Source organism: Coregonus lavaretus, assembly GCF_964263955.1.
Source record: "Coregonus lavaretus genome assembly, chromosome: 10".
Lineage (NCBI taxonomy): Eukaryota > Metazoa > Chordata > Actinopteri > Salmoniformes > Salmonidae > Coregonus > Coregonus lavaretus.
In genome coordinates, this window is record NC_139997.1 from 4,888,361 (window position 1) to 4,906,262 (window position 17,902).

At 44.7% G+C, this 17,902-nt stretch overlaps 1 protein-coding gene across 1 annotated transcript in view; it reads right to left on the minus strand.

Moving 5' to 3' along the window:
• Positions 1 to 514: 514 nt before the first annotated feature.
• Positions 515 to 17,902, minus strand: part of LOC311136162 (protein Shroom3-like) — a 116,433-nt gene continuing 99,045 nt past the window's right edge. Inside the window, exons 13-17 of the mRNA XM_084170253.1 lie at positions 17,053 to 17,708; positions 16,421 to 16,825; positions 6,774 to 6,879; positions 6,260 to 6,544; positions 515 to 4,588 (exon numbers count right to left, since the gene is read on the minus strand). Coding sequence (XP_084026379.1) covers positions 4,199 to 4,588; positions 6,260 to 6,544; positions 6,774 to 6,879; positions 16,421 to 16,825; positions 17,053 to 17,708 — 1,842 coding nt within the window. The 3' untranslated portion in view covers positions 515 to 4,198. The remainder of the gene's footprint in view (positions 4,589 to 6,259; positions 6,545 to 6,773; positions 6,880 to 16,420; positions 16,826 to 17,052; positions 17,709 to 17,902) is intronic.

Genomic DNA, 17,902 nt, shown 5'->3' on the forward strand with positions numbered 1-17,902 from the left:
AGGACAGTCAGTCAACTTCTAAAATGAGAAACATAGAACGAGGAATGTGAACTGCAACACACTCTTCACACAAGCAGCATGTTGCAGTATGACTTGACTTCCGTGTCCCTAGCCTGAGTGCCAGTCCGTTGGTGCTATCATTGTCATGTTTGGGTTGTCATTTGACAATGAGCAATGGAGTTGGCAAGAGCACAAACAGATCCGGGACCAGGCTAACATGTCCCTTCAGGGACAATAAAATTGATCTAATCTCATAAAACATTTTTTTTTTAACCTTTATTTAACTAGGCGAGTCAGTTAAGAACAAATTCATATTTACAATGACGGCCTACACCGGCCAAACCCGGACGACGCTGGGCCAATTTTGCGCCGCCCTATGGGACTCCCAATCACGGATGCAGTGCCTTAGACCGCTGCGCCACTCGGGAGCTCAATAATATTCTAAGATACAACATGGCTGATGACATCATAGAATACTTAGTCAAAGTACAATTGCCACAAAGACAACAAAGGCTCTGTTTAAAAATAGATTTATTTGTAAAACAAAGGATCTGTTTTCCAATCAGCCTCCCTCTCCTACGCGTCGTGAAGCAAGATTGATACATGGAATTTTGATTAGGAAAATCAACAACTATCAAATCTGAGAATTCAGTTATGCTTCTGAAAAGCTATGAAGAAAAAAAATCTGGATGGCACCATTATTGGTGAAAATATTAACACGAATATGTGCTCGATACAGTTTATTTGACTCGAATTAGGATAATCTGTAAATGCTTTAAAAGGTGCTCTCAAAAGGACACAACAATATCAATTGGCAATAGTTCATTCTGGGGAGGGAAAACAAGCAAGGAGTTACAACACTCTACACACACACACACACTGACACTATCCACACACACACACACACACACTGACACTACCCACACACACACTGACACTATCCACACACTGACACTATCCACACACACACACTGACACTATCCACACACACACACACTGACACTATCCACACACACACACACACACTGACACTATCCACACACACACACACACACACACACACTGACACTATCCACACACTGACACTATCCACACACTGACACTATCCACACACTGACACTATCCACACACACACACACACACACTGACACTATCCACACACTGACACTATCCACACACACACACACACACACTGACACTATCCACACACACACACACACACACACACACTGACACTACCCACACACACACACACACACACACACACACACTGACACTACCCACACACACACACTGACACTATCCACACACACACACACACTGACACTATCCACACACACACACACACTGACACTATCCACACACTGACACTATCCACACACTGACACTATCCACACACTGACACTATCCACACACTCACACATCCACACAGACACTGACACCATCCACACACTGACTATCCACACACACACACACACACACACACACACACTGACACTATCCACACACAGACACACACACACACACACACACACACACTGACACTACCCACACACACACACACACACACACACACACACACTGACACTACCCACACACACACACACACACACACACTGACACTACCCACACACACACACACACACACACACACACACACACACACACTGACACTATCCACACACACACACACACACACACTGACACTACCCACACACACACACACACACACACACACACACACACTGACACTATCCACACACAGACACACACACACACACTGACACTACCCACACACACACACACACACACACACACACACTGACACTATCCACACACACACACACACACACTGACACTACCCACACACACACACACACACACACACACACACACACACACACACACACTGACACTACCCACACACACACACACACACACACACACACACACACACACACTGACACTATCCACACACACACACACACACACACACACACTGACACTACCCACACACACACACACACACACACACACACACACACACACACACACACACACACTGACACTATCCACACACAGACACACACACACACACTGACACTACCCACACACACACACACACACACACACACTGACACTATCCACACACACACACACACACACACACACACACACACTGACACTACCCACACACACACACACACACACACACACACACACACACACTATCCACACACACACACACACTGACACTACCCACACACACACACACACACACTGACACTACCCACACACACACACACACACACACACACACACACACACACACACACACACACACACACACACACACACACTGACACTACCCACACACACACACACACACACACACACACACACTGACACCATCAACACAGACACTGACACCTTCCACTCACTTCCCACTGGGCAAAAACTGGATGAATCAAGGTTGTTTCCACGTCATTTCAACCCAACAAATCTATGTGATGATGTTGAATCAACGTAGAAAACTAATTTGATTTGCAAAAAGTAATCAACAAAAGGATATTTCGTTTTGTTTTTTTCACCCAACGTTCAATCTAAATCCAATGACATGGTGAAATGTTTTGTTGATTTCACATTGGAGTCACGCTAGTTGACAACTCAACCACACTCTCTCTCTCTCTCTCTCACACACACACACACACACACACACACACACACACACACACACACACACACACACACACACACACACACACACACACACACACACACACACACACACACACACACACACACACCCCATTTGCTGCTGCTACTTTATTTTACCCTTATTATTATTATCTATTCTGATGTACCCAGATATCCTAAGAACTGATACCACTGCCCATGAGATTGCTCCGTCCACAGTATGCATGTACTTACTGGGCAACAATCTTGCTAAGGAACATCTAACTACCTTCTAGAAGCCTGCCTTGTTTTAGAGGAAGACCATGTGAACAGAGGTCATTTGGAAAGCCCACTGTAAATTTGCCTCATTTCATCATCAGAATTCTAAAACATTATAGAACAAGTTCTAGAACATTACATCATTATGACATCATCTTGCCTTCTCTGAGAGAAATCACATTTGATTAAAAATTTCACAAATTTGTTTCAGTAAAAAAAAAAAAAAAAAAATGTTTTTTTCATCTACATACTAAAAATCATGAGGTTAGCTGACACCAAATGTACAGCCACTTACATTCCTTTTTTATAATATAAATAATTATAGCAGTTGTCAATGTCATGGTAGCTTTTGTCATGAACTATCATTTTCGTGTCTGAATTACAAGTACTTGAAGCTAAATCTGCCTTAGATTGTGACTACATATTAATGTGCGTGAGCGCGTGCTATTGTGTTGCTAAAGAAAACAGGTCTGGTTCTTCCTGACCATAGAAATAGAACTTCCTGACCATAGAAATAGAACTTCCTGACCATAGAAATAGAATGAGAAATATAATTTATTCTAGTTCTGTGATTCTGACCATTCTGTGTAATCAGTAGTTAAACTGCTAAAACAAAGTGCTCAGCTGTAGTGATATACAAATGTAACGGCAGTAGTAATGGTTAAACTGATATATATATATATATATATATATATATATATGGGGAATAACATTTATTGACAGGCAGTTGTACATCCACTATCGTTACTCTCAAAGCTCTGATCTGCTCGTATGAATACGACTAGGGACTTCAACAGTGTATTGAATCAACCAAAGACATGCCGAGTGGCCAGTCAGAACACAGATGTGTGAAAAAGCTTGAGTAACATAGGAGGCATAAATATATTGAGGTACAAGAACGCATCGGTCATGCTCACGTCTTATAGTCTGTCTGTCTGTCTGTCTGCAACAAGGGGACAGACAGGGTGACATCCTTCATCCAGTTCGGCTCTATATGGAGAAAGATGCTGTCTCTCTGTGTCTCTGTCTCTCTGTGTCTCTGTCTCTCTGTCTCTCTGTGTCTCTGTGTCTCTGTGTCTCTGTCTCTCTGTGTCTCTGTGTCTCTGTCTCTCTCTTCATCAAGTACTGTTGTATCTTGCTTGCCAGACTCATGGCGCTCCGCCCATTGTGTCAGAGACACGGGCGGCTGTAGTGTGTTCCCTGGTAGTGACCAGGAACAGTGTTGTTGTTGGGGTGACATGAGTCACAGTGATGTTACAGTGGTGGAGCGGACAGCATGGGTAGGACCAAGGTTAGGGCCAGGGCCGAGGCTAGACCCAGGGATAGATGAGCTGGGCTGGGCCTGGTGGTCGCCAGGAGGCCCCTGGTGGTCCGACTCCCCAGGAGAGATACTCTCGGCCAGCCTGCTGAGCTGCTCGTCCCACTGCTTAAGGAGCTCGTCCAGGTGTCTCTGTCGGATCAGCAGGGCTGGTCTCATACAGACGTAGTGCTGGTAGTCTCTTAGCTGCGGCCCGGTCAGGTACCCACCCAGGATGTCCAGAACCACACGCTCCCGCCGGTCCAGATTCTCCTTCAGCTCCCTGGCATCCTCATGCTGACTACACAGCTGGCTGCGCTTCTGCTGTAAGGACTCCTGAGTTAACAGATATATAGATTATTAAAGACATCCTGGTGCTTCTGCTGTAGACTCCTGAGTTAACAGAGATATATAGATTATTAAAAGACATCCTGGTGCTTCTGCTGTAGACTCCTGAGTTAACAGAGATATATAGATTATTAAAGACATCCTGGTGCTTCTGCTGTAGACTCCTGAGTTAACAGAGATATATAGATTATTAAAGACATCCTGGTGCTTCTGCTGTAGACTCCTGAGTTAACAGAGATATATAGATTATTAAAGACATCCTGGTGCTTCTGCTGTAGACTCCTGTGTTAACAGATATATATAGATTATTAAAGACATCCTGGTGCTTCTGCTGTAGACTCCTGAGTTAACAGAGATATATAGATTATTAAAGACATCCTGGTGCTTCTGCTGTAGACTCCTGAGTTAACAGAGATATATAGATTATTAAAGACATCCTGGTGCTTCTGCTGTAGACTCCTGAGTTAACAGAGATATATAGATTATTAAAAGACATCCTGGTGCTTCTGCTGTAGACTCCTGAGTTAACAGAGATATATAGATTATTAAAGACATCCTGGTGCTTCTGCTGTAGACTCCTGAGTTAACAGAGATATATAGATTATTAAAGACATCCTGGTGCTGACTACACAGACTTGTGAGGGTAGAGACTGTTAGTGATAAGTGAATAGAGTCTTTACACAGAGAGATAGACATCCTGGCTGCTCCTCTGTAGACTCCTGAGGGGAAGGGATAGATTAGTCAATACAGAGACACGATGACCTGGCACCACCCAGTGGCCGTCATGTGACACATCTCCGGAAAAATGTTCAGTATTAGTGAGATAGGACACTAGATTAGTAAAGCCTTGATAATACATGATGCCATTTGGTTAAACTAAAGCAACCCAGGCTGAATGTGTATCTACACACACAATGAACACCCTCTCAGGAGGTCAGAGCAGAAAGGTCAGAGAATGAATCCGTGTTTCAGAGGGGAGGAGCCCCGTAGTATCTGTGACTAAAGTAAATCACATTTTAACAGCGTCACGTCCCGTCATTAAGGGAGGTGGCACCATGATGTCACCGCTCTTTAACACAGCAAAACAAAAGACAAGAGGAGTGTAAGGCTGATAAAGCAGTAGTGTAGTGTAGTGTGTAGTGTAGTGTAGTGTGGTGTGTAGTGTATAGTGTAGTGTGTAGTGTAGTGTAGAGTGTAGTGTAGAGTAGTGTGGTGTGTAGTGTATAGTGTAGTGTGTAGTGTAGTGTAGAGTAGTGTGTAGTGTGGTGTGTAGTGTAGTGTATATTGTTGTGTAGTGTGTAGTGTGTAGTTTAATGTGTAGTGTGTAGTGTAGTGTGTAGTGTGTGTAGTGTAGTATAGTGTATATTGTAGTGTAGTGTAGTGTATAATGTGTAGTGTGTAGTGTATACTGTGTAGTGTATGGTGTGGTGTAGTATGTAGTGTATAGTGTGTATTATAGTGTGTAGTTTAATGTGTAGTGTGTAGTGTATAGTGTATAGTGTATTGTGTAGTGTAGTGTGTATAGTGTAGTGTATCGTGTATTGTATAGTGTATAGTGTATAGTGTATTGTGTAGTGTAGTGTGTATAGTGTATAGTGTAGTGTATAGTGTGTAGTTTAATGTGTATTGTATAGTGTATAGTGTAGTTTAATATCTCACCCTCTCCTCTTGGCTGTCTTCTGTCTCCTCCTCTCTATCCAGGGCAGAGAGAGCGTTATGGACCCGGGCCAGCCGGCCACACAGAGACAGTAGCAGGTTGACTATCTTATCCAGGTCCCCGATGAACATCCTGTACTTCTCCCTCTCGTTGGGCTTACAGCGCTCCTGGACCAGGCTCTCCATATGGCCCCCTAGGGCCCGGAACCTCCTCTGCTCCTCCGCCAGAACCTCCTTTTCCTCCCGCAAAGAGGCAATGCTCAGAGTCATGGCCTGGAGTAGCTCCACCTAGTGGATGGGAGGAGTTAGCACAGAGTAACTGTCTCCACTCCTCTTTACCCAGAGATCTCCTGGATCCCGAGGACCATAGGTTGGATGGGCTTTGTCTTTAATTTTCCTTACTTTTATATAAAATCAGTTCATTCAAAGATTCATGTAATTGTATTGCCTTTGATTTCATCTGATGAAAACAATTGTTCGCAAAAAAGAAGATGATGAATGTAAAGTGAGTTCAAACCTTCTTCTGATTGAGGTCTGCCTCGTCCAGATCCGTGTCCATCTCTCCTCCCCCCTCTGTTCTCTGCAGCAGACTGCTTCCTATACAACAGACACCATCTTGCCTTCTACAAGAAAATGAACAAAAATATATATATGTTTTATTGTCACATGCACTGGATAGGTGCAGTGAAATATGTTGTTTTACAGGGTCAGCCATAGTAGTACGGTGCCCCTGCCTGGAACAGAGACACAAGAATGGAGCAACAGTTAGCATTAATACACTGATACATTAGATCCTGAAACTCCTGACCCGAAACTGACACATACTGCAAAACAAGCAGTAAGCAACAAGCACTAGTCTGTTGAATAGTGTGTCTGATGCCAAAACAATTAGTATGGTATTCTGGGTGTGTGTGTTATTTGGGTGAAACTCAAACACACACACACACACACACATACTACTATAAGGAAACTGACACATACTGCAAAACAAGCAGTAAGCAACAAGCACTAGTCTGTTGAATAGTGTGTCTGATGCCAAAACAATTAGTATGGTATTCTGGGTGTGTGTGTTATTTGGGTGAAACTCAAACACACACACACACACACACACACACACACACACACACACACACACACACACACACACACACACACACACACACACACACACACACACACACACACACACACACACACACACACACACACACACACACACACACACACACACACACACACACACACACACACACACACACACACACACACACACACACACACACACACACACACACACACACACACACACACACACACACACACACACACACACACACACACACACACACACACACACACACACACACACACACACACACACACACACACACACACACACACACACACACACACACACACACACACACACACACACACACACACACACACACACACACACACACACACACACACACACACACACACACACACACACACACACACACACACACACACACACACACACACACACACACACACACACACACACACACACACACACACACACACACACACACACACACACACACACACACACACACACACACACACACACACACACACACACACACACACACACACACACACACACACACACACACACACACACACACACACACACACACACACACACACACACACACACACACACACACACACACACACACACACACACACACACACACACACACACACACACACACACACACACACACACACACACACACACACACACACACACACACACACACACACACACACACACACACACACACACACACACACACACACACACACACACACACACACACACACACACACACACACACACACACACACACACACACACACACACACACACACACACACACACACACACACACACACACACACACACACACACACACACACACACACACACACACACACACACACACACACACACACACACACACACACACACACACACACACACACACACACACACACACACACACACACACACACACACACACACACACACACACACACACACACACACACACACACACACACACACACACACACACACACACACACACACACACACACACACACTACTATAAGGAATGTGCTGTGGCTGGTTTGTTTTCATGGTTAGCCTATTGGGCAGGACGGACATGGACAGGCAGGGCAGAATGTTTTACAGAGAGAACAACATTCCACAGTAGAATCAGGTCACACTTAGTCACACTCAACTAAATCCTCCACTGACACGGAGGAGTCTAACAAACCAACTGTCCCCTGGTTCTATTTTAATATAATACATTTAATATTTAAACGTATTTTTGATACAAATTCTTAAGATATCTCCCAAAAACACTCAAAAACCCAGCAGAGAATATGTAGAATATATATCTTTTTGGGTTGTAAATAATAATTAACTTGTTAAAAGCTATTTATTTCAAAAGACAATTGAAGCTAAAATGTATTAAATTAATTTAGAGCAGGGCTCTCTAACCATGTTCATGGAGAGCTGCCCTCCTGTAGGTTTTCGCTCCAACCCCAGTTGTAACTAACCTGATTCATCTTATCAACCAGGTAGTTATTAGAATCAGGTGTGCTAGATTAGGGTTGGAGCGAAAACCTCCAGGATGGTAGCTCTGCAGGAACAGGGTTGGAGAGCCCTGACCTCCAGGATGGTAGCTCTGCAGGAACAGGGTTGGAGAGCCCTGACCTCCAGGATGGTAGCTCTGCAGGAACAGGGTTGGAGAGCCCTGACCTCCAGGATGGTAGCTCTGCAGGAACAGGGTTGGAGTGAAAACCTCCAGGATGGTAGCTCTGCAGGAACAGGGTTGGAGTGAAAACCTCCAGGATGGTAGCTCTGCAGGAACAGGGTTGGAGCGAAAACCTCCAGGATGGTAGCTCTGCAGGAACAGGGTTGGAGTGAAAACCTCCAGGATGGTAGCTCTCCAGGAACAGGGTTGGAGTGAAAACCTCCAGGATGGTAGCTCTCCAGGAACAGGGTTGGAGTGAAAACCTACAGGATGGTAGCTCTCCAGGAACAGGGTTGGAGTGAAAACCTACAGGATGGTAGCTCTCCAGGAACAGGGTTGGAGTGAAAACCTACAGGATGGTAGCTCTCCAGGAACAGGGTTGGAGTGAAAACCTACAGGATGGTAGCTCTCCAGGAACAGGGTTGGAGTGAAAACCTACAGGATGGTAGCTCTCCAGGAACAGGGTTGGAGTGAAAACCTACAGGATGGTAGCTCTCCAGGAACAGGGTTGGAGAGAAAACCTACAGGATGGTAGCTCTCCAGGAACAGGGTTGGAGTGAAAACCTACAGGATGGTAGCTCTCCAGGAACAGGGTTGGAGTGAAAACCTACAGGATGGTAGCTCTTCAGGAACAGGGTTGGAGTGAAAACCTACAGGATGGTAGCTCTGCAGGAACAGGGTTGGAGCGCCCTGATTTAGAGTATAGGATCTGAGCCTTTTTTGAATGTACAAAAGCATGGACACGTTTTGTTCTACAAGCTGCTATGTTAAATCATGTCAGTGGACGGCAGTGCCAATCACCTTCCAACAAGAGACAGTATGATCTGATGTTACAGTGAGGGAAAAAAGTATTTGATCCCCTGCTGATTTTGTACATTTGCCCACTGACAAAGAAATGATCAGTCTATAATTTTAATGGTAGGTTTATTTGAACAGTGAGAGACAGAATAACAACAAAAAAATCCAGAAAAACGCATGTCAAAAATGTTATAAATTGATTTGAATTTTAATGAGGGAAATAAGTATTTGACCCCCTCTCAATCAGAAAGATTTCTGGCTCCCAGGTGTCTTTTATACAGGTAACGAGCTGAGATTAGGAGCACACTCTTAAAGGGAGTGCTCCTAATCTCAGTTTGTTACCTGTATAAAAGACACATGTCCATAGAAGCAATCAATCAATCAGATTCCAAACTCTCTACCATGGCCAAGACCAAAGAGCTCTCCAAGGATGTCAGGGACAAGATTGTAGACCTACACAAGGCTGGAATGGGCTACAAGACCATCGCCAAGCAGCTTGGTGAGAAGGTGACAACAGTTGGTGCGATTATTCGCAAATGGAAGAAACACAAAATAACTGTCAATCTCCCTTGGCCTGGGGCTCCATGCAAGTTCTCACCTCGTGGAGTTGCAATGATCATGAGAACGGTGAGGAATCAGCCCAGAACTACACGGGAGGATCTTGTCAATGATCTCAAGGCAGCTGGGACCATAGTCACCAAGAAAACAATTGGTAACACACTACGCCATGAAGGACTGAAATCCTGCAGCGCTCACAAGGTCCCCCTGCTCAAGAAAGCACATATACAGGGCCGTCTGAAGTTTGCCAATGAACATCTGAATGATTCAGAGGAGAACTGGGTGAAAGTGTTGTGGTCAGATGAGACCAAAATCGAGCTCTTTGGCATCAACTCAACTCGCCGTGTTTGGAGGAGGAGGAATACTGCCTATGACCCCAAGAACACCATCCCCACCGTCAAACATGGAGGTGGAAACATTATGCTTTGGGGGTGTTTTTCTGCTAAGGGGACAGGACAACTTCACCGCAACAAAGGGTCGATGGACGAGGCCATGTACCTTCAGATCTTGGGTGAGAACCTCCTTCCTTCAGCCAGGGCATTGAAAATGGGTCGTGGATGGGTATTCCAGCATGACAATGACCCAAAACACACAGCCAAGGCAACAAAGGAGTGGCTCAAGAAGAAGCACATTAAGGTCCTGGAGTGGCCTAGCCAGTCTTCAGACCTTAATCCCATAGAAAATCTGTGGAGTTCGAGTTGCCAAACGTCAGCCTCAAAACCTTAATGACTTGGAGAAGATCTGCAAAGAGGAGTGGAACAAAATCCCACCTGAGATGTGTGCAAACCTGGTGGCCAACTACAAGAAACGTCTGACCTCTGTGATTGCCAACAAGGGTTTTGCCATCAAGTACTAAGTCATGTTTTGCAGAGGGGTCGAATACTTATTTCCCTCATTAAAATGCAAATCATTTTATAACATTTTTGACATGCGTTTTTCGTGATTTTTTTGTTGTTATTCTGTCTCTCACTGTTCAAATAAACCTACCATTAAAATTATAGACTGATCATGTCTTTGTCAGTGGGCAAACATACAAAATCAGCAGGGGATCAAATACTTTTTTTCCTCACTGTACCTAGCTCTAACATGGAGAGAGACAGTATGATCTGACGTTACCTAGCTCTAACATAGAGAGAGACAGTATGATCTGACGTTACCTAGCTCTAACATAGAGAGAGACAGTATGATCTGACGTTACCTAGCTCTAACATGGAGAGAGAGACAGTATGATCTGACGTTACCTAGCTCTAACATAGAGAGAGAGACAGTATGATCTGACGTTACCTAGCTCTAACATAGAGAGAGACAGTATGATCTGACGTTACCTAGCTCTAACATAGAGAGAGAAACAGTATGATCTGACGTTACCTAGCTCTAACATAGAGAGAGACAGTATGATCTGACGTTACCTAGCTCTAACATAGAGAGAGAGACAGTATGATCTGACGTTACCTAGCTCTAACATAGAGACAGTATGATCTGACGTTACCTAGCTCTAACATAGAGAGAGAGACAGTATGATCTGACGTTACCTAGCTCTAACATAGAGAGAGACAGTATGATCTGACGTTACCTAGCTCTAACATAGAGAGAGACAGTATGATCTGACGTTACCTAGCTCTAACATAGAGAGAGACAGTATGATCTGACGTTACCTAGCTCTAACATAGAGACAGTATGATCTGACGTTACCTAGCTCTAACATGGAGAGAGAGACAGTATGATCTGACGTTACCTAGCTCTAACATGGAGAGAGAGAGACAGTATGATCTGACGTTACCTAGCTCTAACATAGAGACAGTATGATCTGACGTTACCTAGCTCTAACATAGAGAGAGACAGTATGATCTGACGTTACCTAGCTCTAACATGGAGAGAGAGAGACAGTATGATCTGACGTTACCTAGCTCTAACATAGAGAGAGACAGTATGATCTGACGTTACCTAGCTCTAACATAGAGAGACAGTATGATCTGACGTTACCTAGCTCTAACATAGAGAGAGAGACAGTATGATCTGACGTTACCTAGCTCTAACATAGAGAGAGAGACAGTATGATCTGATGTTACCTAGCTCTAACATAGAGAGAGAGAGACAGTATGATCTGACGTTACCTAGCTCTAACATAGAGAGACAGTATGATCTGACGTTACCTAGCTCTAACATAGAGAGAGTATGATCTGACGTTACCTAGCTCTAACATAGAGAGACAGTATGATCTGACGTTACCTAGCTCTAACATAGAGAGAGTATGATCTGACGTTACCTAGCTCTAACATAGAGAGACAGTATGATCTGACGTTACCTAGCTCTAACATAGAGAGACAGTATGATCTGACGTTACCTAGCTCTAACATAGAGAGAGAGAGACAGTATGATCTGACGTTACCTAGCTCTAACATAGAGAGACAGTATGATCTGACGTTACCTAGCTCTAACATGGAGAGAGAGAGACAGTATGATCTGACGTTACCTAGCTCTAACATAGAGAGAGACAGTATGATCTGACGTTACCTAGCTCTAACATAGAGAGAGACAGTATGATCTGACGTTACCTAGCTCTAACATAGAGAGAGAGACAGTATGATCTGACGTTACCTAGCTCTAACATAGAGACAGTATGATCTGACGTTACCTAGCTCTAACATAGAGAGAGAGACAGTATGATCTGACGTTACCTAGCTCTAACATAGAGAGACAGTATGATCTGACGTTACCTAGCTCTAACATAGAGAGAGAGACAGTATGATCTGACGTTACCTAGCTCTAACATAGAGAGAGACAGTATGATCTGACGTTACCTAGCTCTAACATAGAGAGAGACAGTATGATCTGACGTTACCTAGCTCTAACATAGAGAGAGACAGTATGATCTGATGTTACCTAGCTCTAACATGGAGAGAGAGAGACAGTATGATCTGACGTTACCTAGCTCTAACATAGAGACAGTATGATCTGACGTTACCTAGCTCTAACATAGAGAGACAGTATGATCTGACGTTACCCTGCTCTAACATAGAAAGAGACAGTATGATCTGACGTTACCTAGCTCTAACATAGAGAGAGACAGTATGATCTGACGTTACCTAGCTCTAACATAGAGAGAGAGACAGTATGATCTGACGTTACCTAGCTCTAACCTGGAGAGAGACAGTATGATCTGACGTTACCTAGCTCTAACATAGAGACAGTATGATCTGACGTTACCTAGCTCTAACATAGAGAGAGAGACAGTATGATCTGACGTTACCTAGCTCTAACATAGAGAGAGACAGTATGATCTGACGTTACCTAGCTCTAACATAGAGAGAGACAGTATGATCTGACGTTACCTAGCTCTAACATAGAGAGACAGTATGATCTGACGTTACCTAGCTCTAACATAGAGAGAGACAGTATGATCTGACGTTACCTAGCTCTAACATAGAGAGAGACAGTATGATCTGACGTTACCTAGCTCTAACATAGAGAGAGAGACAGTATGATCTGACGTTACCTAGCTCTAACATAGAGAGACAGTATGATCTGACGTTACCTAGCTCTAACATAGAGAGAGACAGTATGATCTGACGTTACCTAGCTCTAACATAGAGAGAGAGAGACAGTATGATCTGACGTTACCTAGCTCTAACATAGAGAGACAGTATGATCTGACGTTACCTAGCTCTAACATGGAGAGAGAGAGACAGTATGATCTGACGTTACCTAGCTCTAACATAGAGAGAGACAGTATGATCTGACGTTACCTAGCTCTAACATAGAGAGAGACAGTATGATCTGACGTTACCTAGCTCTAACATAGAGAGAGAGACAGTATGATCTGACGTTACCTAGCTCTAACATAGAGAGAGAGACAGTATGATCTGACGTTACCTAGCTCTAACATGGAGAGAGACAGTATGATCTGACGTTACCTAGCTCTAACATAGAGAGAGACAGTATGATCTGACGTTACCTAGCTCTAACATAGAGAGAGACAGTATGATCTGACGTTACCTAGCTCTAACATAGAGAGAGACAGTATGATCTGACGTTACCTAGCTCTAACATAGAGAGACAGTATGATCTGACGTTACCTAGCTCTAACATAGAGACAGTATGATCTGACGTTACCTAGCTCTAACATAGAGACAGTATGATCTGACGTTACCTAGCTCTAACATAGAGACAGTATGATCTGACGTTACCTAGCTCTAACATAGAGACAGTATGATCTGACGTTACCTAGCTCTAACATAGAGAGAGACAGTATGATCTGACGTTACCTAGCTCTAACATAGAGAGAGACAGTATGATCTGACGTTACCTAGCTCTAACATAGAGAGAGAGACAGTATGATCTGACGTTACCTAGCTCTAACATAGAGAGAGACAGTATGATCTGACGTTACCTAGCTCTAACATAGAGAGAGAGACAGTATGATCTGACGTTACCTAGCTCTAACATAGAGAGAGACAGTATGATCTGACGTTACCTAGCTCTAACATAGAGAGACAGTATGATCTGACGTTACCTAGCTCTAACATAGAGACAGTATGATCTGACGTTACCTAGCTCTAACATAGAGAGAGAGACAGTATGATCTGACGTTACCTAGCTCTAACATAGAGACAGTATGATCTGACGTTACCTAGCTCTAACATAGAGAGAGACAGTATGATCTGACGTTACCTAGCTCTAACATAGAGACAGTATGATCTGACGTTACCTAGCTCTAACATAGAGAGAGACAGTATGATCTGACGTTACCTAGCTCTAACATAGAGAGAGAGACAGTATGATCTGACGTTACCTAGCTCTAACATAGAGAGAGAGACAGTATGATCTGACGTTACCTAGCTCTAATATAGAGAGAGACAGTATGATCTGACGTTACCTAGCTCTAACATAGAGAGAGACAGTATGATCTGACGTTACCTAGCTCTAACATAGAGAGAGACAGTATGATCTGACATTACCTAGCTCTAACATAGAGAGAGAGACAGTATGATCTGACGTTACCTAGCTCTAACATAGAGAGAGACAGTATGATCTGACATTACCTAGCTCTAACATAGAGACAGTATGATCTGACGTTACCTAGCTCTAACATAGAGAGACAGTATGATCTGACGTTACCTAGCTCTAACATAGAGAGACAGTATGATCTGACGTTACCTAGCTCTAACATAGAGAGAGACAGTATGATCTGACGTTACCTAGCTCTAACATAGAGAGAGACAGTATGATCTGACGTTACCTAGCTCTAACATAGAGAGAGACAGTATGATCTGACGTTACCTAGCTCTAACATAGAGACAGTATGATCTGACGTTACCTAGCTCTAACATAGAGAGACAGTATGATCTGACGTTACCTAGCTCTAACATAGAGAGAGACAGTATGATCTGACGTTACCTAGCTCTAACATAGAGAGAGAGACAGAGACAGAGAGCTGTAGTTTACAGCCAGAATATCAGCAGTTATGAACAGTTATCATTCTGTGGCGTCAGAGTCAACTGTTATCCTGTCTGTTATCCAATATGTTCATGATGAAAACAAAACAGATTGACTTGAAAATAGTTTTTGCAATTTCACCTTGAAACCCCTGAGATATGCTAGACTTTCCCTTGCTTAACTAGCTGCTCTTATGTCAGTATCTATTCTAAAACCTAAGAGTTGTCTTGTGATAACAGGGGTCTGTAATAAACTGAGCCATAATGTTATGAGCCTCAACAACAAAGGGCCTTTGTTCTATCTCCTGGTAATGAACCCTGATCAAACGGTCTAACCTATTATTTAGTTACATAGGATGAATAACACACACACACACACACACACACACACACACACACACACACACAAATGCATTAATGCACACACTCACACTTCCTCATTCCCTCTGGATAACCAGACCTCCCCAAATCCCCTCTCATCTCCCTTCACCTCTCCTCCCCCGGCTCACCTCCTATCCCTTCCCCTCTCCTCCCCCCGCTCCTCAACCGTCCCTCACCTGTCCTCCAGACAGGTGCTGATCCTACGGCGTTGCCACAGTAACCTCCCTCCCCCCGCGGGGAAGATCTCCTCCATCAGGTCCATGGTCTGTCCGCCCTCTGCCCAGCTGTCCAGCACCGGGGTCAGGGTCTTATCCCCCCGGGACACCAGCTGTCTGGCCAGGGCCTCCACCCTCAGCTCCCCAGCAGACCTCTCCCTCCTGGCCAAGAGATGGTACTCTAGCCCCAGGCTTTCCTCACCGCTAGGCCCCTGCTGGGGCTCTGGGAGACTGCTGATGGGGGTCTGATGGGTGGGGGTCTCAGGCTGGGGCTCAGGGGTTAGGCTAGGTCCCGGAGAACCAGACAGGTGGATAGAGGGGGGGACTGTCTGACGGGAGGAGGAGGGGAGAGATGGGAACTCACAGCTGCATGGACAGAAACACAAACAGACAAGCGGTTCACAACACTGGATGGATAAACGGTCTAGGTTTTTCTAAGCTTTAACATTGATGATTAGAATATTTTCAGTGTTACTATGTCCCTTTACATTAGATCATATACATATACAGTACAGTAATATGGCTCTCTGGAATGCACCATTCATTGTTATTGTGCCGTGATGTGTGTTAGTGGGAGCCAGGGTCGTGTGTACCTGTTGAGGTGCTGTAGCCCAGGTCGATGATGATTCTCCCTACGCTCCTCTTCCTCCTCTCCGTCTGGGGGTGAGGAGGGGGGCAGGAGAGGGGGAGGAGGGGGGGGGAAGTCCTCTGTGATATCCGTCTCCCTGATGGGGGGACGGGGAGGAGGGGAGGGAGGGGCCGGCTCCTGGAGGAACACCTCGCCATAGTCCTGTAGGGAGATTGTGGGAGGGGCTAGGGGTGGAGCTACTTGTAGGGCCGAGGTCTCCTGCAGAGTGGACTCTGAGATGCGGAGGGAGAACAGGGTGTGTGGTCTGTGGGAGGTTTTAGATGGGGGTGCTGGTGGGGAGGCTTTTGGCAGGATGGGGGGTGGGGTGGTCTTTGGGTTATTGGCTGAAGCTTGAGGGCAGGGCCCATCTTTCTCTCTGGGGAAGTCTTTCAGGGTCTCCTCTGAGGGGCTGGTGTCTGAAGAGCCCTGTCTGGTCCTGGTCTGCAGACCCTGGTTCTGGTTCTGGCCCTGGGCCATGCCATGCTGTAGATGTGCTGTGGGGCTTCTCCTGACCTCTGGGTGAACCTGGACCTCTGGGGACATGTTCCTGGGAGTGGCGGTCTGCAGCAGGGTGGGGAAGGCTATGGCATCCAGGTTGGCCTGGCTCAACCTCTCACTGGCCTGAATGGATGAATGGATGGATGAATTAATGGATGGATGAATTAATTAATTAATACTTATTTTCTCCATAGGGACATTTTTCTGGCAACGACACAGGCATTCTTGGCATACATATACAAATACATAAAAAGACAGACAACCCTCCAATTATATAAACCCTCCAATTATATAAACCCTCCAATTATATACACCCT